At 29.7% G+C, this 25,105-nt stretch overlaps 3 protein-coding genes and 1 long non-coding RNA gene across 6 annotated transcripts; 2 read left to right on the forward strand and 2 right to left on the reverse strand.

Moving 5' to 3' along the window:
• Positions 1-3,694: 3,694 nt before the first annotated feature.
• On the reverse strand, positions 3,695-5,082 carry LOC149056560 (uncharacterized). Its single transcript, XR_016191013.1, has 3 exons — positions 4,946-5,082; positions 4,328-4,883; positions 3,695-4,168 (listed from the first exon to the last, which is right to left on the reverse strand). It is a non-coding gene; the product is annotated as an uncharacterized LOC149056560 (long non-coding RNA).
• LOC107173784 (PXMP2/4 family protein 3) lies at positions 4,584-5,774 on the forward strand. The gene is made up of 5 exons (XM_015524462.2): positions 4,584-4,718; positions 4,776-4,871; positions 4,978-5,140; positions 5,208-5,327; positions 5,387-5,774. Exons 1-5 carry the CDS (start codon positions 4,621-4,623, stop codon positions 5,486-5,488), a joined length of 579 nt encoding a protein of 192 aa, XP_015379948.1. The 5' UTR covers positions 4,584-4,620; the 3' UTR covers positions 5,489-5,774.
• Positions 5,775-6,201: 427 nt separating this feature from the next.
• CNPYb (FGF signaling regulator protein canopy b) lies at positions 6,202-7,857 on the forward strand. The gene is made up of 5 exons (XM_015524435.2): positions 6,202-6,583; positions 6,678-6,798; positions 6,872-7,006; positions 7,083-7,167; positions 7,226-7,857. The coding sequence occupies exons 1-5, from the start codon at positions 6,484-6,486 to the stop codon at positions 7,403-7,405; spliced, it is 621 nt and encodes a 206-aa protein (XP_015379921.1). The 5' UTR covers positions 6,202-6,483; the 3' UTR covers positions 7,406-7,857.
• A 1,361-nt stretch (positions 7,858-9,218) lies between these two features.
• Positions 9,219-15,032, reverse strand: metro (membrane palmitoylated protein 7-like protein metro). Of its 3 annotated transcripts, none has more exons than XM_015524488.2 (13): positions 14,751-15,032; positions 14,623-14,689; positions 14,247-14,533; positions 14,052-14,183; positions 13,578-13,610; positions 12,744-12,911; positions 12,484-12,680; positions 12,305-12,423; positions 11,301-11,660; positions 10,745-10,947; positions 10,525-10,665; positions 10,286-10,471; positions 9,219-10,207 (listed from the first exon to the last, which is right to left on the reverse strand). In XM_015524488.2, the coding sequence occupies exons 2-12, from the start codon at positions 14,669-14,671 to the stop codon at positions 10,295-10,297; spliced, it is 1,866 nt and encodes a 621-aa protein (XP_015379974.2). In that variant the 5' UTR covers positions 14,672-14,689; positions 14,751-15,032; the 3' UTR covers positions 9,219-10,207; positions 10,286-10,294. The 3 variants fall into 3 exon arrangements, with proteins under 3 accessions (XP_015379974.2, XP_015379976.2, XP_015379975.2); XM_015524490.2 differs by having other exon boundaries at positions 11,301-11,480; positions 14,751-15,031; XM_015524489.2 differs by lacking the exon at positions 13,578-13,610.
• Between the last annotated feature and the right edge of the window lie 10,073 nt (positions 15,033-25,105).

The raw sequence follows: 25,105 nt of genomic DNA on the forward strand, positions 1-25,105 counted from the left end.
GTCTATCGGTCGATACGATTGTATAATGTTATTATTATTATTATTAATGCTGGGCAAATGCCATAAACGGTACCGCCGCCGCCGGAAGACCTGCAGACGCGATGCACTTTTCGAATCGTGAACACGCGTACATGCGTCCAACGCGGAGCGCCGACTGTCGCGAATATACCATTTGACCGTGATGATAATTTTCGGAGTGCACGCGGCGGCAGGGACGAGACACGAAGGTTCTCAGGTTCGCCACCGTGTCTACACGGGGGTGAGGGTCCGCGTCGTTCCGGCCGGCCGGTCGATCGCATGGCGCCATGCCACGCCGCGCTGCCCCGGCGCGCTACACCCTCACGCCGACTGCGGTGACGTCACGTCTGGGCTGGCGACCCGCGCACAGGGGTGAATGGGAGGTTGTGGTGCGCCAAGTGTGGGTGGCCGCGGGGTAAAAGTTTTTAGGGGTCGCGCCGCGCACTACGTGATCGGCTCTGCGGTCCAACGATTTCCCTTACTGCACCAGTATAATAACACTGCAGCAGGTGAGACGAAACGAGACCCCGACAAACATTTCGCGCCCTTCACCGTACATCGTTACACGTACCTATGTATGATTACAGTGTCTATATACGGTTTAATGTGAGAAAAAAAACCATTACATCCATTTTTGTGTTTTTATAACGCACGAAACTATAATATACAACAACCCAGAGAATTATAACGCAACATAATTAGGTACATAATATTGAGAGAACCATATAAAATATAATATACTGAACTTAATTGATTATAATTTGCTAAGATATTATACGGCCAACCTAAAATCGAGCTACATAAAAATTCTATTATAGATGTACTTATGTTTCAGATAATTATGCATTGAAAATTTACAATATAGATACATAATAATAATAATGTACTTACCTATTGAAGTACTGAAATGAATGTGTACCGCTGTTATTCTGACTATAATAATACGATGTTTAAGTGATATTCAGTTTATGAGTTATGGTAGCGAGAACACGTTTAAAATTCAACGATATAAAGGTATCAAACGGCGATAAGACCAGACAAATCTGAAATCAATCATAATTTAAGTCCTAAATAAAACATAAATACATTTTAAGACATCATGCATTTTAAATACAGATATTTCTATTATTGACATATATAAATTATAAATAATATTCTTCCCTTAACGCGAGATCTTTTTTTTTTTCTTAAAGAATAAATGTTATTAAATAATCATTTTTGTTGGAGCTATAAAATGTAATTCTTATTTTCATTCTATTCATGAAAAATATGTTTTTTAATCGTAATTCTTAATACACACATTTCACGTGACGTTTTAATACATATTATGCGAATATGATATAGTAACTACCTACTATGTTTGTAATTTAAGCTAGATACGAACTATATGATAACGATTACCGTGATTGTTGCAATATCGACAGTTAATATTGAGATAATTTTATATACGTAAGAACAATACAAAAAAATTATAGTTGCTGTTTCAATTACATAAGAGCATACTAAATAGTAAATATGCATCAGTGTCCAGTGATATCGAGTAAGTTAATTTATCGTTTTAGAAAAGTACTCATACTCTACCTATCTTATTTTTTTTTTAAATACAAACTAGTTAAATTAAATGAACCGGAATATATATATAATTTTTTCGTAAATTTTGTAATAACTTGAATGCTTTTGTATTGATTTATTTGCCTTCAAATACAAACCCTATTAACGACCTTTTATAAATATTCTGAGCTGAGCGATGAATGTATTCAGTATTGGTTATACAATCATATACGTGTACGTGTTTTTTTGGAAATCTGACGTCATGGTTAATGGCAGTAAAATTACTAAAAATACTTTGAACTTCAGCTTTTAGGGTCGTACGTAACTAACACTTTGGGGGTTAAAACTAAAATAAATTAATTTAACCTATTGTATTACTATAATAGAAAAATAAATTACTTTACCAAAGAACAACCATACATAAAATCTACTTATAGTAACACATTTACAACAGTAACCCACACTAAAGTTTACTTGATGCACAGCAGAGCTGTGTACATCTCTACTGGCCTTCTTTTTTATGTATCCATTTTATAACGTATTTAAAAGAGTGGTTATCATTCAAAAGAAAATAATTGTCCATAATTAAATAATAATAAAAAATAATTAATTCCATCATGTTTGAACAATTGAACTAACCTATGTAATAATTTAATATATTTAAATGTGTTATTATAAGTTATACTAAGTATACCTATATATTTTATTCGTACACAGATTTAAAATTAAATAAATAAATAATAAAAAAGTGGACTTTTGAGTTGAATTTTACAATTAACTGAATTAACATCCTGTAAAATATTGACTACTCCTACCTCTATATATTATTGTATGTATATAATATATAATTACATAACAACCTTCGCAACGTAACTACTAACCTTGTAATTTATATTTAATCAATTTTACGTACCTACCCTTTATTATCAAAAGTTTTCGATGTCTTAAAGTTTCCTGTACTGCATTTACTATTGCCGGTTATATTATATTATAATACTACAACAACATGGTAATATCGTCACAAACCAACCCATATTATATGAAACAAGGAAAGTATTTAATAAATCAAAATATTAAGTATATATTATTGTTATTATACTTGAGAATTGAAAAAATAATCATTTTTTAATTTTTATTATATAAAATATAAATCTCCTAATAATAATGTTAAAAAATTATGTAAACTAATCTTTGCATAATTTCATATTTTTCGCTTTTTGCCGAAGATGCCTACAAAACGTAAAATCAGTAAAAGGTAGGTGGATATATAGGTACAGATTTATTACAATTTATTCTATGTACTTACCTACTACTATTATTAATGTTAAATTAATTAATATACATAATGTTGAGTTATAATAAAGCATTGAACATTGAACATTTGTTACTAAAAATGTATATTACTACCTACTGGGTTTCTATCTATTTCAGATTATGAAATAAAAAGAAATAGGTTACTTGCAATAGTACCGACCACATTAAAAGAAAACTGACAATTAGTGGGTGGCCAAAGGGTGGACATTTAGGTAATCTAATATTTTAGTTAATATTAGAGTAGTGTAAACAATATAAAAAATTAAAATATAAAAAAATGGTTCACTATCAGCATAGAACAATTAGAGTGACTTGTCGAGGAAGCCTAAAAACTATATATACTTTATGATTATAAACATATAATAGTATATTATATTATTTATACATTCTATGAGCATTATGTATTAGTATCAATATTCAATAGGTATATGTCTGTATGCTTCCTATACCTACCTAACATATATTTTTTTTTTTTTTAAAAACAATAATAAGTGTTTAACTAATCAAATTAAATAATAATTTTGGTTTGACGTGGTTGTTTCAAACGCAGTCATGCGACGTGATTTAAAGTACACACTGCCACTGCCACTAGTTCCCGGATGGGTGAACACCCAATGGACTATGTTGTCGCGGGTTAATTAATGAAAACAAAAAAAAATTATAGGTAATAATTAATAAACATAGTTGTGTGTATATTATATTTTATGATAATCGGTCAAAAAGGCTATTTTGAAAAATATTATACAAAAAGGCCATCAACAAAATATTCTATTACATTTTTATTCATAATTATATTATACATATAAATTATTAATATTATATATAGGTAGGTATTTTATATACGTATAGACGTATACAGTTAATAAATATTTATTTAAAAAATATAATTATAACTATTATTACTATATTAATACATTAAACTTGGATTAGATTACATTTCCTTAAACTTAACTACATTTATTTTATTCATTATTAATCATACAAATATCGATCAGTGAAGTAATGTTACGTTTTAAACAAAAGTCAATACAAACATCCGTACACTCTACAGTCTACACTAATTACTATTATTAAATATAAATTATTACGTTTCCTCAAACAATGACCTATGTGATTTAATAATTCTTCTATTGTCAATTCATTATTACTAATTATTTTTAAGTACATAATAATTGTTTACCTAAATAGTTTTTGCTTTGTCGTAAGACGGTGAAAACACGTCATGCAGGTGTAGCGTCCTGTTAATTGTTTTTGAAAAACGATACACGTCGCACGATCTAGTGTTCTGGAAGTATTCGTAAACAACAATCATTACATATGACCCAGAAAGTTGAGATAGGAAATATTTTGATAGGAAATGAGAACGTGCGATGTGCGATGTGCCGATGTCACGTTGGAAAGTAAAATTTAAACACTAAACATCTCATAGCTAGTTCACACTCACTTGTGGAATTCGGCGTCCAATCCAAAATGTTTTGATGCATTTCCTAATTAATTTTTTCGATTTATTATTTTTTTAAGTCTATAGGAATTTCAGCAAATAGGTATTATTGTTTATTTCGTATATATTATATATCACTGTGAAACGTTTAAATTTAGAATAAGCAAACACAATTGATTTTTTTTAATGTATACAATCCTGTCTATACCTGTTTAAATAAATACAACTACATTTCAGATGTATTTGTGTATTTTTACAGATTGTATTAACATACAGCAATTGGTTTATTTTTCAAAATGGCACTTTCAAAACCGGCTGAATTTTTAGAAGGTTTAGTATTGACCTATTTGGAACGCTTGAATTCAAGACCCATTCGCACAAAGTCGATTACCAGGTATTATTTTTTAATAAGAAAACATGAGTGGTATTTTTATTAAACATTTTTTTTTAGTTGTATTATTGCATCACTTGGAAATATTACTTTACAAAACATTGCTGGAGCTAAGATGATTGACCAGGATAGTGTTGTGGCTTTTGGATTATTTGGGTAACAAAAAATCTAAACATTATAAATGTTATTTATTTTTAAATTAAAGTGTAATTTTTGTATTTAATACTTACAATATTAATGCAGTGGTCACTCTTTTTTTCAGTCTCTTATTTGGTGGACCAGTGCCACATTTTTTCTACGAATCTTTAGAAAGCACTTTCCCAGAAAATTCATCTAAAATGGTTTTTTTAAAATTTGGTATTGAACGTTTGTTATTTACACCATTTTATCAATTTCTTTCATTGTATGTGTTGTCAAGGTTCGAGGTATGAAATTAATAATTTGCATAATAACTACTGAATACAATACTATAATAATAATGAATTGTTATAGGGAAAATCGCATGAAGACACAATGAAGCAAATATATGCAATTTACTGGCCTATATTAAAAGCAAATTGGCAGATTGTCTCATTGGTCCAGTTCTTTAACGTTAAATTTGTACCTCCAATGGTAAATTTTTTATAATTGATTTATTGACATTAATTGATTAATTCAAATTTTGATTCTAGTTACGAGTGTTGTTCCATAACATGGTTGGCTTCTTTTGGGCAATGTTTATAACTTACAAAAAACGCACAGACGATTTCAGAAGAGCTAATATTGTTAAATAATAAAGGATGAAAATTAAGAAATTAGTTTAAAATTGATTATACCTATATTATTCACATTCTTAATATTTATTATTGACTAGTTTTAATCATGAATTAATTTATCTGAAATTTAATATTATATAAGTATAGTTTTATCTAATAAAAACTCGGGAAATGCTCAAATAGGTTGGTGTCAAATACAGATAAGACTTCAGAGATAAATAGCTCCTGTGTTTAGTTTTGTATTACATATTATATATTTTTGTACTTAAAGAAATATCTATTAAACGTTAATTATTGAAAGAAAGTTACTGTGCATTTTGTGAATTCAAATATTATGTAGAACAAATATATAGCAGTTAAAATAGAATAAACAACTTTCCAATTTAAGACTTGATAAGACATAATAATTTATTTTTTTTGTTTGCTAATTTATTATTCAGAAACAATTGATTAAATACACTATTTTTATAATTATTAATTCGATTATAGCAAAGTACTACGGTCAATGTTATAATAGTCTGTAGTCATAAAGGACATAAATGTGTTGTAGACACCACGTGTAAAGATTATAATATTAAAATTTAAAGAGAAAGAAAATATCTCCAAAAAATAAAAACATTGTAGACTGTAGTCATGGCTTAAGATAAACTTTATCTTAAGCCATGACTGTAGTTAATTTTTATCTATTATTTATATTATTGATAAATTTTTATTCTGTGATAACGAAGATAACGTTGATAAGAAGATAAATATTTTTTTGTTTCATTTAATAAAATTTAAATTGTATTGTATAGGTTGTTGATCAGCGCTCGATTTTGGTTCTTACATCCTGCCGAATTAGAAGCCTCGAGTATTGAAAATTAAAAAATCGATTTTTAAATAATAACACCCTTAGGGGTTAGGGCCTTAGTATTCGATAATCGGTTAAGCTTATAATTTACTGTAATTAATCAACAATGTTGAGTATAGTATAATTATGTATTGTTAAGTAACCATCTAGTCAATTCATTAAAATGATTTTGTTAATAAAGTCAATAGTTTTCATGTTGTTTGTAGCTGAATCATTCAGTACTACATCAGAGGATGGTGTTAAGTATGCTAATAAATGTGAAGGTTTGTGATTATAATTAAAATGTATTATTATTTTTACCTTTACTGGCTAATAGTTTTCAACTATTAACATACGCTATGTTGTGTTTTGTTTTAGTTTGTAAAATATTAGCGGAAGAATTAGAGGGTCGTCTACAGGAAACCGGTAAGACGAGTGAATATTTGGAGCTTGGTTATTCAATTGATCTGCCAAAAAAGAAAAAAGAGTACAAAAAATCGTAAGTTATAGAATATCATAAATGCTTTACACTTGGTTTATATAAAATATTTTATTTATATTATGTCATTTAGGGAACTACGTTTAGTCGAATCACTAGATGGTCTTTGTGAAAGAATACTTAAATATAATATTCATAAAGAAAGGACCGATAGTACACGATTTGCTAAAGGAATGAGCCAAACTTTTCAAACATTACATGGCCTAGTGTAAGTTAGCCAATATTATTATAAATTCTTTGCAGCATGTAACTTTTAAATTCTAAATACATTTGTCTGTTATTAGGAATAAAGGTGTAAAAGTTGAGCTTGGAATACCATATGAACTTTGGGACAAACCTTCAGTTGAAATTACAAACATGAAAACTCAGGTAAGTAATAGTTTAAAATGATAAATGTTTAAAATACTAACGTATATTTTAATTTAAGTGTGAAGATTTATTGGAAACCTACGAATCAGATATAGAGCAATGGTATTTTAATGATCAAGCTGAAAGCTTAAGAAGTTATTTATGCAAAAACCGTGCATTAAAGGATTCTGATCAAAAATGCTTAGATGAAGTATCTCCATCTAAAGGAGATACAAGACAGATAAATCAAGAATTGTAACAAATTGATACACGTTTGGAAGTTTGTATATAAAGTAAATATTTCATAAACATTATCATTGAAAATACATGTAGAATTTAAAATTCATTAATATGACAACGTAAATTACTTATTTATAATAATGAATTAAGTAAATATGGTAATCAGGTACTTTTTATCTTATTATACCCTGTAAATTATTTGAATTCACTTAAACATAGAACAATAAATGTAATATTGTATTTTTATGAGTATATAATAAATTGATGTGTCCAAGCCTTTTTGTAAATTATCACTACTTTTATAAAAATTAAAATATCTATTTTGAAATAATAATCCTGATAAATGCATCATTATTGTATCACTGATTAGCAACTTACCGAGTATCAAAACTGATTGTTTTAAATAAATATTTTTTGTAATTCTTGTGCCATATTTTTACTGTATGCAATAAAACACATTTTACGGCTCAACTATTAGTGATAATTTTTTTAAATAGTTATTGAGAATATTTTTATCTCAAGATCAAGGGCATCCAATTTGTTAGTGAGGCTAGATTAATTTAAGCAAGTAGAAGTTATCATGGTGCACACATATCTGTTATTACGTTTACATGCACAATTAAAGTCGGTTTAAAATCTAAAGCGACAATCATGCATCATGTAAACGCTTTAAAGCGACCTTAATAACATAAACCGTTTTTATTTTAAGGACACTCAAATATGTGATTTGACCAAATTAATTCGGTTTAATAAATAAAGTCCGGGTGTATTTTTGTACATGTAAACACTCTAAATCGATCACATTTATTTTGATAAGTGATAACATATTTTCAAAAATAATGAATATTATAACATACTGATTTAATATTATTAAGACTCACATGTAAACGGGTCAGAAAATTTAGGTTGACTCAAAATAAAATCGGTTTCAATTAAGAACAGTTCAACTCGTATCATGTAAACGTAGTAAATATTTTTATAATACATTTTATTTAAATTATACCATAGAGTGATCACAATCTGATTACAATAACAATTATACATTCATATAGGTACTATTAATCATTCTTAAGTTTATTTTATTTTTAAATATTGTATAATTTTTTTCTCAAGTTAATATTTATAAAAAATTGATGTTTATAGAAATTAATATTTTAATACTTTTAATTTACTGCGGACTGCGAGTTAAGACCGCCTCAGCGCTGGATAGATAATGTATCGATCCACCTAGTTTTTTAAGCGGCCCATTTACAAATGAACATTTCTAAATTAACCTAGATTTTAAGAAATGTACAGAGGTAAATAAATGAATGCATTTAGATTTGTGGTATGAAATAATGGTCCATACACTTACGATTGGCATTTTTTTTTTGAGTACCTCACTGAGTTTTCTTTTTAGTTCGCCACTTCAATCCGAGCCTGTATACCCCTGCTCAAGACAGCCAAATTATAATATTGCCTTTAAGGCACAATTGTTCATTATTGTTTAACTTTCCTTCTAATTAAAAAAAACCTAAAATATTAATAATAAGTTAAGTTAGTAGTTAGTACAAATTGTACTGTATTGATGGCCGGATGATTAACAGAATTGGTCATTCAGTAATTGATGTAACTGCTGATTGGACAGTGTTTTCTTTTGTCGTATTTTGACCTTTTTAATGAGGAATATGCTTTATAGCTGGTATAACACTTTAAACACCACATTGCACTTCAATATTTGTTTTCCATTAATAAATGGTAAATGCAAAACATTTATTGAAATGGTAAATTCATTCATGCACAATTAAAAATTAAACTAGGAATATACATAGAATAAAACAGTGGTAAGTAAGTATGATTTAAATTAACATTTTATTAAATGTTCAGAATACATAAAATTCACATCAATATTCTAAAAATCACTGTATAAACTATTAAAACATTTTTTTTTTTTTTTTTTAAAGAAAAAAAAAAGTTACAATAACATAATTAATTATTCAACAAGTGTACCCTAATATATTAATGTATTTCATCATTAGAATAAGTTAGTAAATAATTCATACATTTTCAACTTCATATTAGGCTGTAAAATAGATTTAAAACTTAATTCAATAAGATTTTAAAACAAATATAATTATTTGTTCCATTGGCATGAGGCCACATCATGAAATATGAATGAAATACAACAATAATAACAGTGTACTTAAAATATTATCTTTAAATAATGTCATCAATTCATCATACAGCTTGTATCAAAATTAAATTTGAACAACACTTAAGCATTGTTGGTATAAGTCTGGTGTGTTGTGTGTATGATTTTTAATCAAGTATGCTGTAAATTCTATTTGACAATAATATAACTTGTATTATAATAAAATACATTTCCCAAAAACTGGCTTAATATTTCTACACTAAGTAATTAGTAATGATAAAGTATCAGAAAACATAACTTGTAAGACCTAAGACTTACCAATAAAATCTCAATGAATGTGGGATTTAAAAAATTATTGACTAGAAATGGGTAAAAATAGATTAGTTATAATCTAAAATAAATTTCACAACCGTAAATAGCATATTATTAAAAGTTATTTAACATTGTTTCTAAAAGCATAAATAAATTATTGTGTGTAAAGAGCTGTATTTTATACTAAGTAATCTTCTAACTATTATATTATTATTTTAAAATCTATTAAAATTATATGACTACATCCATTCAAAATTAGAACAAAATGGTTAATCATTTCATTTTTTTATTTGTTTAAAGTTTGATGTGTTCTACTGTATATTTATAAATATTGATTTGGTGGCGGGTTAAGAATGATTGACTAGTTTCTGCGCATAACTATTGATAAAAATTATATATTAGTCTATAATAGTTAAGTATTAACTTAATACTAAAAAACAAAAATTATATACTTACTGTAAAAATTTACTGTAACCAAGCAGCAGGTGCCCATAGTGGTTCAGTTTTTAATTTATGGTCAGCTTCTAATAATTGCTCTAGAGCTGACTTGAAATCATCATTTACTATTACTTCATCAAACCAATGATCATAAAGAAATTCTATTCGTTTTGAACTCCTTAATATCTCATTGAACTCATCATCCTAAATATGTTTTCAAGTAGTATATTAAATTTTTTTTTTCAATGTTCACTTACTGTAAAACCTCTAGAATTTGTTTCATCAAATGTTGACATAGCAAATGCTGCATTTCTAGTTGATTTTAATATGTCAAATGTTGGTGGCTTGATGTATACAATGTAAGGTTTTATATCAGGGGTGCGTAACATTTTTAATGCCTTCAACAGTTAATCATTATTTTATACATTAAAAATAGCTGTTGCCTGTTATAATAAAAACATGAATTTTGAATTGTACCTGATAATGTGGATTTATAATACACGTAAGTCCGGAACGTATGATTGATCTAACACTTTCTAAAGATGTCCCATAAAGATTGCCTTTGTATTCACCAAATTCTAGAAATTCACCACGGGCTATTTGTTCTTCCATCAATTCTCTTGAGACAAAATTATATTCTTTGCCATTTACTTCTCCAGGCCGAGGAGATCTGGATGTATCTATAAAGTGAATTAAGTAATATACATTTTTTTCATGTATCTACAGTAAATAAAAATATTTCTATTGTATCAATAATTTCAACAATAAACTATACTTAAACATTATTTTTCTATAAGTACAATAAACACATAATAATTTAACTAAAATACCTAATTAAACTAATTATAGATATTACTATTCATAAATATGTAATACAGTTGAATAATTTTTAAAAGGTACTGTTTGAGATATTAAAATAAATATTTAGAATCGACCTATCCATTTAGAAATTTTATTTGGGAAAAATATATGTTACTGAATTCAAAAAGTAAACAGGGTTTTGAAAATATTTATATATTTGTTCTCTACTCACGTGGTACAGGTGTGTGATATTTGTCAGGATTAAGTTCCATAATACGTCTCTTCAGCTCATTTCTACCAACACCAGGTGGACCAATTAAAACAATGGGTCGAGGAAGTTCATTTCTTGGATACAACTTAACCACCTCTTCATATGTAGCAATATCTTCACGGTCATAGTCATCACTTTCAGCTGCGTCATAGATAACTTTTTTAACACGTGTACGTACCGAACATTCGGACGCCATGTCTTCGCCAAGATCGTTCAGAGCGGCCAATGACCCACATAATGGGTCTTTGGCTAATGAACGGTCTGGCAAACATGTCATACCGCCCCCACCAATACAACCCCCATTAATGGTATCCATGACCCCTGTAATCCGCAAACAAAGCCAAATGTTAATCACAATACACTACGAAACAAAAAACATGTTAATAAAAAAAAATAAAAAAAAATAGGATAATCAACACACTAAATTAATAAAAATCTATACTATATACTATATTTGCTGCAAAAAGGAAAAATAAAATACCTGATAGTAAAATAAATATAGAAATAGGTACTTTTTACAATATTAAATTTATTGGTGATTATTAAAATTAACCTGAACAAACTGCTATTTAAATTTAAATGGTATGTTTATACAATACATAACACTTATGTGTTTATGTGCTATTCATATAAAATATTAAAACTAACTCCATTTTCAACATAAAACCTGTATACAATTTGGACATGAGTTTAAAACTATTATAGAATATTATACATACCTAATATACTATTACAATTTTTAAATATTTTGTAACCCAATGGCCTATATCGCCGAGAGTATATTTCGTTTTAATAAAAAAAAATCTTTTAGATAGGTCATAGGAGTAATAAATTCCTTTTTTTATTGATCAGTAAAATGATTGTATTATTCACTTTATCAACAAACAAAGTTAATGTGAACAAATTATGATTATTTAACTATATTTATTTTGTATTAGAAATATTAAACAAACATTTCAACTTACATTTCTTTTTTTGATCGCTCATTGACAATCTTTCATGAATTATTTTACGTTCTTGTAGAGCTTTACTTGGTATAAGTCCAGCTCTCATATTACGGTCTCCCTCTTTCCGGGCTTGCCACCTAGATTTGTAAATTGAATTAACCAATCATAAATAAATTTTTTTTATTATTATAAATTACCAATAAGGATCATCCTGACTAACGATATGAAGTACTTCTCCTTTGGTAAAACTTAGACCGGCTTCTTTGCATGGAATGTAAGGATCAACATCAGTGTTAAAATCAAAATGTGCACGGACTTTCATTTTACTTTCTCGCAATCCACCTTTTGGGTCTGCCGGAATCAATTTGAATGTTATAGTCCCTTCAGAATGTTGCTATAAGTAATCCAAAATTATTACTTTCCATTTATTTGATTATTAAAATTTCATTTTATATACTAGTATTTGGAGGACATCTGCTGGTGACTTTCCTTCAACATTAATTCCATTCACTTCACAAACTTCATCACCGACGTTTATTAAACCAGATCTGTCAGCAGCACCACCATGCATGACCCTGGCTATAATTATTTTTCCATTTTCTTCATCAGTTTTTATTGTGGCACCCTGTAATTTTTACCAGCTATTGTAATATTGTAAACTTTACAACTAATGGTACTTTATTGTGATTTTTTTTACTTGTTTAATTTTTATGGATAAAAAGTATAAAGTATTTTTTTTATTTTATTATAAAATGAATAAAAAATAAAAATAAATTTAATCATAGATTAAATTATATTATAATTTATCTTCAAGTTTAACAAATGAGTTCAACATACTTTTTATTTCTACTTATTGGTTTTTTTTTTTTTGTAATTTTAGTTTAGACATAATTAATTAATTTAATAACTTCACAAAAGAAACATTCCCTCTAACAATATGAGTATTGTAATTTCATTTTTTTTTTTTTGGGGGGGGGGTATATAGGTATATTGAGGTATTTTGAGCGCAATTGGTTTATTGGCAATAGTTTAGAAAACATTAACAAGAATACTGAGAAGTATAAAAACTAGGCCATTAAAAATTAGATCACTAATTTAAAACCATGCTCACTTAATAAACGACACGCATTAATTAACTGTTTTATGTCTATAAATAATACATTAAAATGTTGAAAACACATTTTAACCACAGAATTTTATGTACAATTCTATAGAAAAAGTTTAAAAGCTTTTAATGGTTTCACAACATTTTAATCAAATGTACACCTGAGAAATCTATCACCCTACTTACCACAATAGGTTCAGCTGAATCAGGTTCCCCATCCTTGTGAAATGCAAAACAGTTAATACAAAAAACAATAGATTAACCATTAAGAAGTTATGGCTGTGAATTATTAAAAAATAAAATGCAAAAAAAAAAAAAAAAAATGTATTAGTTACATAAAAATATATACAAAACAAACACAAAAAACAAAACAAAAAGTGGACTAGAATAAAATTAAGACTTTAGCATTTTTTGAAAATAAAAAACTACAAGCAAATGCCATAGGTATAACTTGTGGAGTAGATGGTGTAGGAGCCCAAAGTTATATTATTATTAGAAACCAATTTATTGTTGAAAAAAAATTGAGACTATAGCAATTGCTACATGGTAGTGAAGAAACAAGCACTTATATTAATATAGATTTAAAAAAAAAAACAATAGTTTACAACGGCATAATATAGGAAACGCTCATGCTTAGGACATTTCACTACATATCAGTACCAATGGTTCAGTGCTTTTAACCAATTGCACAATCTTGATTGTCTCTTCATCCTCATCCATTTCTTGAGGAATGTCTGGCAGTCGAGGTAGGTAATCTTTTTGAGCTACTGCATCATGGGCACACAAAAGTCCCTAAAGTGTTCATCATAAAGTCATCATTCAAATACAATACCCCGTTGATTTTTTACACATTACCTGTATGTGAGGGTTTTGTAACAGTTGAAATAGTTGTCTGGATGTATCACTGAGCGAAATCCTGGGCAATATAACTTCCATGACGTCCAATGTGGTTTGCATGGAACTCGACAATACTGGAGAACATCGCCGATCGTCGCGTACCCGATCAACAATGCTGTTGTAGACTTTGAATAGAGCGTGTAGTTCCTTGCTTTGCAATAGGTTGGACAAGAAGTCCAGTTCTTCTTTTGACGCGGATATGGCATCTCGTGATCCCACCAACGACTCCAGTAGGCCAACCAGAGCTAAACGAGAAACAAAATACAATTACAGGTAAATATGTCCACAGCGTTTAAGGAAGTTCAATAGTCAGAATCGTAGACACTTTTCTTACCAGGATTGAAGACCCCACTACTAATGTTCTGTTCCATCGCAACGCTCATGTCTTTTCAACAGTACACCTGTAACGATACACGGTCAGAAGGTGAACAGAATTATTCATCATCACGTCCATCATCTTACTTGTGCGAAGACGCGCAAAGCAACAGAAGAACGCCCGTCGTCCTCGACAATAATCGTCGACATCACCTAGTCGGAGTGCGGTCCATACACACTACGACGCAGCAAGATGACGTGCACACGCGTCTAACGGTAATTGGGTGACAATTTTCGGCAATAATCAAAAGAAAATTCAGTAGGTCAGTCACCGCTACAGCTTCGTTTCGACATAATACTATATTATTGTGTATAAGCGTATTTGTCTATTTTTTTCTTTCATTTTATTTTTTCCCGCAGGACTGGCTGGCGCGCGCGATCCGATTCTGGGTCAGCTGAAAATCGCCGCAGTGCCGCCAACGCAGGGCGCCTCCCATCCCCTCCTACAATTCCACCAGCGGACTTTGTGGGGCTGCTCCGCTGCTCCCGTCAACCCATCCGTCCGTCGAAGGGCCACCGGCAAATCCGCGATTTTAATTACAATTATTGATTGTTATTATTATTATTATTTCTATCCGCTGCTGGATCCGGCTGGATGTAGCCGCGTTGGCGTTGGCGTATCCGATTCCGACAATCTGACCGATTTGTCAGAGTCGGACCGTTGGAGAAACTATGTGCGACAAAATCCCTACCTCGTCGGTTTCGCGCGATTTTTCGCAACGATTTCAATACCACATTTTAGTTGCAAAAGTCTGAACTGTTTATGTGTTTGTCACATTTCGTGACTTCTCCCATTTTTGTCCCGTCCCGTTTCTCAGGCACAGAGGCGCTGCTACCTATCACAAGATGTGGTGCTCGTCGGATCATGCGTCCTCAAACGAGTCAAGACGTAGACGCGGACGGTCTGTGCGCGTGTCTACTGTCTGTTACCGCGGCCGACCTCGCGCGCGGGTTATGAATAGAAGCACCGCGCGTCCTACGCGTCGTGGCGTCAGGCGTGTCTATGCGACCGAAACGTCTGCGTCGTTTGTTGTCGTCACGTACTCACGTCCACGTCCGCCGTAAACGTAATTCGTTGTCAGTTTTCAGGGACGTGAGCGCGGCGACATACATCACCCAGCCGCCGATCAGCGTTATCGCGATGGAAATGCGCCCGAAATAAAGTCACGCGCGCATCTGCCGTAGTACTGCAAATCTGATATGCACCGTTGTCGCGAAGTTAATAATATCGTGTTATAATAAATTAATAAATAATAATATATTATATTATGGTCGTCGAAATTAAAAGATTACGTTTTTGAACTTGCTACAATTTTTGTGGTATATAATTTTGATTTTGTATTATTTGATGATTACTAATTAATAACTATATTTTCATTGGGCATAGCACGTTTAGATAAATATCAAAAATTGTGTATTGTTATTGGCTGTATTGAATGTTAATAATAAAATATCATAAAAGTCAAAATAGATTTACCGTGACATAGGTCATAGACGATACTGACAAAAAACTAGGGGGAGGGAATAATTTATAAATCAAAATCAATCCCCAAGTTCTAATCTTTCTCTCCGGTTAAGAACAATTTTACACCATACGATCTATCATTTATATAATAATCAGCTATTCCATAAAATATATGTATATTGTATAAGTGTATAACATACCTATGTTTGGCGACATAACTAGGCAATTTCTATCAAAAGCATGCTAAGGTCATTGCGGAGAGCGGCTATTAGCATTGATTATTGAATAGTGGTTGCATCATATGAATGGTAAATTGGTAAACAAATGTCAAATATTAACATCACATTGTCTATCTGTCTACTATATTCAGTGGCGAACCCAGGGTTTTAGTACTGTGGGTCTGCCTCGCTTACAAGTGGCCACTGTGTAGAAGGATCAATCAACTGTACATTACAAAATATCGACTATCGGTAATCGGTGTATGTTTTGTAAAGGGAGCCATGCGTACGGTACTACGGTATGCAAGTTTTTCGATATTATAATATTTGTTGATACGCGCTGGCCGTACGATTTCTTATGCGCCATTTATACTTCAATACCCAGTATGCATATCTTTCTATACATCATAATATATTTATACATTTATGATTTATAATTATATTTTCATAGAAATGTTCTTAAACCTGTGTATATTTTATAAATGACTTATAACACCTATATTATTATTTAATATTATTTCTATTTTGATTATTGTAGTATTGTACATATTTATGTAGTTTGTCATTTTGAGAGGCCACATTTTACTGAGGAAAAAACTGTGGGTCAGCTGACCTCCCAAACCCCCTCCCCCTGGGTCCGCCCCTGACTCTATTATCATTAAGACATTAATCAGTGCGAAAGTGCGATTAGTTAACACAGCATTAAAATAATCAGACTATAAAAGTGTTATAGCAGCACGTCTATTTTCAGATAAAGCCGCGATATTTTCGAGAAGGCATGGGTACATATTATCTACCAGAATACTAAATTATGTTACGATACTCGAATTCCGCCTTGTACCGGAAACTGGAAAGTCGCCACATATTACATAAGGGAGACCATGACGAGAGCTCTTCAGGCGGTTAGGAATACTCACGCACTCTACAGTCTACAATAAACTTGAAGGCAAGTCGTAAAATCACTCAAAGTGTCTAAGTATCAGGTGTCAGAGTAAGGTATAACACCTCCACGAACTAAGATCTTAGACTAAGACTCTTCTATTATTTTGGACATCTTTTGGATTATTTTATTTATGTTATTTATTAGTTAACTAATATATTTAAATATATTTTAAAGTATAAACAAACATTATATTAAATTTAATTACATCTTTATTCCTGAATTGATGTTTATATCGACACGAGTTGGGACATAAAAATAGGTACCTAATTTTTTTTGTAATTATGGTTTAGGATCCCCTTGTCTACACAATTTCGCAGTTGACTATAAATGAAGTATGGTGTAGATTCGTAGTATAAGTAAATAGGAAATAGCTTAAAATTAAATTTAACATTATGAAAATGTGATCGTGTCTTGTAAAACATTTATACCATATACGTAATAGTTACAAGTACCCATGAATATTATTGAATAATCAAAAAATATGTACATTATGGTATTAACAGTTAAAATGTGAACTTGAAATGTTTAAAAAAAATTGTGCTTATAAGTAGATATTATTATATGCAATATACCTAATAAATAATAATATATTTATATTATTTTTTTTGTTTACAATTTTAGCTCAACATTTATAGAGAATAACAATTAAACAAGATAATTTTAATTATATAATATATTAATTATAATATAGGACTAGATGATGAAGCCAATATATATTACATTATATTATATTTTTATTTTATGAATGGGTTTTTTCTAGTAGAAAAAATGCTTCTATTTTTATTATCAATATATTTTCTAAGAGAAAAGTTCATCTAGATCAAAAGTAAATGTCAACTGGTTTTTTTTTTTTAATTAAAAAAAAAACAAGAATTTTTAGGTATTACCAGTTTTTTCCTAAATTTATTTTCCTACATGTTATAATTTTGACTATTTTTAAGCTATTTATACGCATGTGAAGTTTTCAGTATTTTTCGTAAAAAATGTTTTGTTTGGTCAAAAAAAAAAATGTATTCAACATTACACCTTTAAGTTGTTACTATTAGAAACAAAAATAAAATAGTTTAAGTTTATTCTATAAATATTTTTAGATTCTGAACGAAGTGATGAATGTATTGATTTTACAATGATGTGTGTTTTTTTTTGTGTCTGTGTACAGCATAACTTATTGTCTAGTCGAAATAATGCTTCGATTTCAAACTTTGAGGGTGGTTTCCGATGTAAAATTGAAGATCCTTGGTGCATTATAGAGGTCAAAAGTAAACATTTTCCAACAGTTTTCGAAAAAATCGAGAAAAACAAAAAAAAAATTACAGAAAAACCGGAATTTTTACGCAAAATCAGTTTTCGACCAAATCGATTTTTTTATATGGTTGGTTATGTTAGTGTTATCTATATACAGTTAAATTTTCAAACATTTTTGACTTTTTTTGAGTTATTTATAGACCACTGAAATTTTCAATTTTTTTGAGAATTTCTTTTTGAAGTGTCGGTAAAAAAAATGTTGGACGACCAAAAAAACTTGAAAATTTAATACAAGGTTCCTTATGAGTTGTTCTAATTGTAGCTAAAAAAAAATTAAAAATCGTAAGTCACAATTTTTTTAAATAAGCATTTATAGTTCAAAATTTTACGAAATCTGTCGAAAACGTGAAAATAAGTAATTTTAAAGTTGAAAAATTATAAAAATTTTTGTGTTTATAACTAAGGATTAAAAATACAACACTAAGTTTTCCTTCAAGTAGCTATACAGAAAACTCGAAGCATCATTATAGGAAAAATTTTAAGTGCGTTTGAATTTTAAATTTTTACGAAATAGCGTAACGATAACGATTTATCCTGAAACGATTTTAAACATTTGTTATTATTCAAAAAGTATAAGTCATTTATACTTGAAAAATTTTACCAGTTATTTAGACGACTGAAATTTTCAATTTGTCTGAAAATTTTTTTTTGAAGTGTCGATAAAATTTTTTGGCCCTATTAAAATACTTGAAAATTTAATACAGAGTTCCTCATAAGTTATTGTTATAGTGAATAAAAAATTATAAGAATACATGGGCACAATTTTTTTTTTTATTAGCATTTGAAATTCAAATATTGACAAAAATTCGTCAAAACCATGAATATTTTTTTTTTTGTGTTTGTCATTACGTTTTGGGGCAGTAAAAGTGCTTTGACTTTTAACTTCAGTACCTTGTTAAATCAGAAAGTCAATCTGTTTGATACTTTGGGGGATCAAAAGTAAAAATTTCTTATATATTTTTCTAAATAATCGGGATAAACAAACTAAAAATTAACGGAAAACAGGACATTTTACGTACAATCAGTTTTCGACAAAATCAATTTTGATTTTTTATGTAACTTTAAAACGATGGACCATTGATATATGAAATTTTCACCGAATGTTTATATAAGTAAGTACCTATGTTCTATCCACCATGAAATTTTTAAAAAAATTTGACTTAAATTGAACTATTCATAGGTATATGCAATTTTCAATCATTATTAGTTTTTTTTTTAAAATTAAAATCAATAAAAATTTATTTTTTAGGTAAATAATCTTGAAAATTTAATACAAGGCTCTTAACATATTACTACAATAGCAGTTGAAAAAAAAAATAAATTCATTGTTACAATTTTTTTTTATAAGCATTCAAAGTTTTCCATAAGTTTTGCTTCAAATAGTTATAGAGAAAATTTGAAGCGTCATTATAGGAAAAATGTTTTGAGCGTTTGAGTTTTAAATTTTTATGAAATCGTGTAATGATAACGATTTATCCTCAAACGAGGTATATGTATATCTATTATAATATAAGGTATTATGAATTATGATAATTACATAATAACTATACTAATTGATTAACTATGCCTTATGCAAAATGCGTCGTAATTGAAAAATAATATATTTGTTTCAAAATAGAATATATGACATAATTTAAATATAATATATCCTAGACTGACAAATCATCTCCGTTCAGAATCGTTTTTCGTATACAATGATACCTATCATTGCATTCAAATTTAATCCCATCCATTACAGTAACCTACCGTACAGCAGAGCGACATCCACGACTTACCAGCTTTTTTTAATTATATCATTTGATAAAATGCTAATATCTTTAGTTCAAGTTTCTACGAAAATTCAATTTTGAATAAAATAAAGATAATAGATATTGTTGAAAACGGGTTTGAGTATAAAAATTTCCATTTTTCCATATATATTTTGTTTTCTCCAATAATTATTAAGAGAAGTACGTAGTTACCTGTAATTTTCAACTTTTGACTTTCCAAAGTACCAACTTGATTCACTTTTCTATCAGAAAAAATATTAAAGTTGAAGATTGAAACATTTTTATTGCATTTGCATCCATTAGTTGAACTATCGTCAAGTCAATAAATAATTAATATACTTACATATTGACATATTATTATTATGAATGTTGATCATGAGATGAACGGAGCGTTCAGATTGTTAAAATATTAAAACACAACGATTTGCACTGTAGGGTTGATGATATTTCAAATTTGTATGCTGGTATCTGGTATTCGTTATTACAAGTATCTACGGTATTACTGAAAATAATACATAACCGGTAACCGGTAATTACACAAAAATACCGCATACCGAGTAACCATTAGTTATCGAAAATATTGTACATCGGTAAATACCGAATCTCTGGGTAATAAGGCAGGTTTCCACTATATTATATTTCCGTGTACCGTGTTCACGTAGTGTTTAGATATGTTCAGATATGTTCAAGAACACGGTCACGTAGTAAATCGCGTGGTAACATTACTTAATCACAGCAAAGCAAAGGATTTACGCGAACGCGTGTACTATGGAAATCCGTCTAAATATTGTAAAAATAGTTGTTTTTGTCCCGAGTAATTTAATACCAGATAACTAATGATGAAAATTATACTACAATATTGTGTCGTTATGATTATTTAGTATACAAATAATGAATAATAAATGTCGGTAGAAAATATTTCCTGTAATTACCGAATCACGATTTTATGGTATTTTAAAATACCGAAAACACCGTCAGCGACTAGCCATAATTTGTAGTTTGTTGTTTCATGGTCGGAGCATTCAGAGCATTATGGGATGACGAGGGTAAGTTATATTTTCTTACAAATTTAAAATATTATTTTTACCCCTACATATACATGTATAATATGTATATATCGTTACCCTAACACAGTGGCGTCATTTGAGGGGGGCAAGGTGGGCATTTTCCCCCCAATGTCATTAGCGGGCTACTATCGGGCCGGTCGACTTGGCCGGGTATATGGTGCTAGTTTTGGGCCACAAGCCCGCAAAAATGATTCATAACATTCATGTCATTGCTAAATAGAATATAACCATGATTCGTGGCTCCTACTAACACGTAAATAAGTAGCTAATAGCATTGAGCATATATTAATTACTCAATGCTAAATACTAATAGGTAATATAGGGTATCCCTCTACATATTATATTTTATATACCTATGTATTAATTAGTCATTGTTATCTTTAAAAAAAAATGTGTTATTTATGCTTAAAGTAACCACAGTTATCACAGATAACTAACTAGTATGTATATAATTGTGTAAGACGTAAGAAGACTGTTTGTACTGAGATAAAAATGTAATTGTTAGTGAGTGGTTTTTTTTAAAATTATGGCCTATGGGCCGGTCAAAATTTTTGCCCCCCCCCCTTTCAAAACCTGAAATGACGCCACTGCCCTAACAGCAACAACACTTGTCTCCAAAAGTACAATTTTACAGGATGACCAAAAAACTGTTTAATTTTGATAGTTTAAAAATGTTCGTAACACAAAACACTACGGTAAATATTGTACATATTACGTGTTATTACACATCAAATTCAGATACGTGTTGTCACTATAATCTAATTTTTGGGATTATCAGTTTGTTTACGGGAAATATGGTCAATGAAACATGTGCGCAAAGAGATTCTAAATATTTTGATAACATAAAAAAAAATCGAAAATTTGCAGATACGTGTTGTTGCTGTTAGGGTAACGATATACACATTATTTCAAGGTTTTAACATAAATACATGCCCATTTCAAAAAATGGTATCTAAGGTTAAGAATACTCCGCACACTAAACAACTTTTGCATATTATAGAATGTACAGGCTGATTTTGTATGCACGCTTAAATATGATTTATACCCTTATTCATTCAAATGGTATTATTGATTCGTAGGTATTCTATTTAAATTAAATTAATAAGATGGTATACAGTCGAAAATTCTAAGAATATGCATTATGCATACCACTTTAAAAGGTTCATCGTTGTAGTTTGTCTCGAATATAAGTATACTTACACAATATTGTTTTGATGTGCAACGATGTAACTATGTCAATATTTAATGCAGCACTGTTAAACACAATATTGGTTTCAATACCATGCAAAAGATCATCACCAGCATTTAAATTAGATAGTTCCAGACTTCAATTCATCCCTCTCAAAACATTACTATACTACAGGAGTTGTTATAATAGGCGTGTAAAACGACTTTATAAAATATAATTCAAATTACTTACCTATACCCATAGGTGCAAAATGACTAAATTTTTTGGAGGGGGCTCAAGCCCCCCTCTCCAAAGGCCATAATATAAGTAATACAAATTTTGGAGGGAAACGCTCTCCATAAAATCCCCCACCCACTGAGCAACTATCGTTACGGATATTATATAAAAATACAAAGTATTACATTTTTAGAATATATTTATTTTAGCAAAATTCTCCGTTTTTTTTTCAGCAAATACATTTAAAATATCTTCTGTATTTATATTATTAGATAAATCCCTCTCAATATGTAGAATAGATAGAGTTGAAAGCCTAGTTTGATCTATAGTTGATCTCAACCAAGTTTGCACCCTTCTCATGGCACTAAAATAAGATCGTTCGCATGTAGCTGAGCTGATGGGTATCGTTGTCGCAAGTTGCAAGTTGTTGCCGCCGCACAGGTTAGGATACTGTTGGACTAATAAGCTCAATCATATCTGTTATATCTAGATTTCTATAATAGATGTCTGTGATCGTGGTTTGTCACATATAAATTACTTATCTACTATCAAATATCAGTTTGACCACGAGGCACCATTTACCATATTATATATCTATGCGAGGCACCGACTAAGATATGTATTTTTATAAAGATTTATAAAAAAAACTATCATAATAACAATTTTTTTTTCAATAATTGTATTTTGTAATTTAGTTAAGTTTAAAAAAAAATACATATTTAGTACTATAGAATATAAAAATTAGTACTAATTACTAGATTTTTAACTGGGGGGACTTGATCAAAATCTAGGGGGGCTATGCCCCCCCCCTATTGGCGCCAATGCCTATACCCCTAGATTTTAAAAATATTGATCGTACGGAATTAATAACCAATATACAAGTATTTTGCTCCTTCTACAATATAAATGTGCAATCAATGTTTAATATTTTATTACTTGATTTCTCACTCTTCTGTATAGAGACAGGAGTTTAATATTTTTTACCCCATTTTTTTTACCATTCCCCAGATCATCATATAAAAAAAATGATAAATTTAAATATATACTTTAAAACACATTAGAAGTATTAAACGTTTGTAAATAATTTTGTTGTTGTAAGAAGTGTTGAACCCCCTGCTACCCCCCCCCCCCAAGTGTCAACCGGCCTTGCTTACAGTATGATAATACTAACAAACAAATTAATTTATCGTTCCACAGTGGAGATTTTAAAAGTAGCTGGTATGCCTACTAAAATCTTAAAGCCTAACCAGGGCATCAACCCGCGGTACATTTAATATTACATAATATATTGAATGCGACACATATAATTTGGCACGAAATACTCATTTCAATTTTAGATTTTGAGCCGAGCGGCGAACGATAAATGTAAATTATTATTATTTATTGTCGTTGGAGGTCGATAAAATATTTAAGAATCAAGTGCAAATTGTCAAGTTAGGGTAACTTGTTTGTTGCTCTTTTCACGTTTACATCTGTGTCCCGGAGCCTATATACGCGCGCCCATAGTCGGTGCGTTCACCTGTTGTACATTTATACGGTAAATTAATAATACCTATTACCTGCCATAATCGATCTATATCTCATAGTGCGGTTTAACCTTTTTGAATTTCATTTGCATCACTCATCGCTGGCCAATCCACCCCGAAATCTATTCTATAGCGACCGCATTAGGTATATAATACACATCATATAAGTACTATATTAGCTTAAATTTCTAATAAAGTACCATTGAATTTTACTTTTCAAAATATTATAAAATAATTAATACATATTTAATTATATAATTATTTACTATTTAGGCTGCATGTGTCTTTTGCGATGATAATATAACCCTTTATAATGTGGTTTGGTGGCCTCACAGGCACAATTGTAGTATTGTACGCTCATTCTGCGGAAACGCGCTGAGTGTACGTACATGCAGCAGTTGATAGCTCCCGGATGGGTGACCACCATATCCTTGCCACTCATACGCAAATACGTATTACAACCTACCAAATTAAAAATCTACAAACATATACACAAAAATAACCACTAACGTCCCACCCCACATCCCAATGGCCTATGTTGCTGCGGTTCTCCCAAATAATAACAATAAAAAAATAATCGTATATGACGTATATATTACATTAATTATTATCAATTGTATTTTTATTTTATTGTAATCGCTTTGCTATACTTATTTTCTAATAAAAAGCAAATAAAAAAATATATATATATTATTAATTGACAATTGCAGTCACCTACCTATGTATTTTGAGTTGTGAGGGGGG

This window comes from Diuraphis noxia, unplaced genomic scaffold (genome assembly GCF_037042655.1).
Source record: "Diuraphis noxia isolate RWA-SAM2 unplaced genomic scaffold, SU_Dnox_SAM2 contig0003, whole genome shotgun sequence".
Classification (NCBI taxonomy): domain Eukaryota; kingdom Metazoa; phylum Arthropoda; class Insecta; order Hemiptera; family Aphididae; genus Diuraphis; species Diuraphis noxia.

What these genes read in the sequence shown, in the direction of transcription:
- LOC107173784 (XM_015524462.2), top strand. Translation starts at nt 4,621, where the DNA reads ATGGCACTTTCAAAACCGGCTGAATTTTTAGAAGGTTTAGTATTGACC. An exon ending in ATGTGTTGTCAAGGTTCGAG is followed by an intron (nt 5,141 to 5,207) that starts GTATGAAATTAA and finishes GAATTGTTATAG; the next exon opens with GGAAAATCGCATGAAGACAC. An exon ending in TTAAATTTGTACCTCCAATG is followed by an intron (nt 5,328 to 5,386) that starts GTAAATTTTTTA and finishes TTTTGATTCTAG; the next exon opens with TTACGAGTGTTGTTCCATAA.
- CNPYb (XM_015524435.2), top strand. Translation starts at nt 6,484, where the DNA reads ATGATTTTGTTAATAAAGTCAATAGTTTTCATGTTGTTTGTAGCTGAA. An exon ending in AAAAAAGAGTACAAAAAATC is followed by an intron (nt 6,799 to 6,871) that starts GTAAGTTATAGA and finishes TATGTCATTTAG; the next exon opens with GGAACTACGTTTAGTCGAAT. An exon ending in TTACAAACATGAAAACTCAG is followed by an intron (nt 7,168 to 7,225) that starts GTAAGTAATAGT and finishes TTTTAATTTAAG; the next exon opens with TGTGAAGATTTATTGGAAAC.
- metro (XM_015524488.2), bottom strand. Translation starts at nt 14,671, where the DNA reads ATGAGCGTTGCGATGGAACAGAACATTAGTAGTGGGGTCTTCAATCCT. An exon ending in TTAAAAGCACTGAACCATTG is followed by an intron (nt 13,611 to 14,051) that starts GTACTGATATGT and finishes GCATTTCACAAG; the next exon opens with GATGGGGAACCTGATTCAGC. An exon ending in ATTCAGCTGAACCTATTGTG is followed by an intron (nt 12,912 to 13,577) that starts GTAAGTAGGGTG and finishes TAAAAATTACAG; the next exon opens with GGTGCCACAATAAAAACTGA.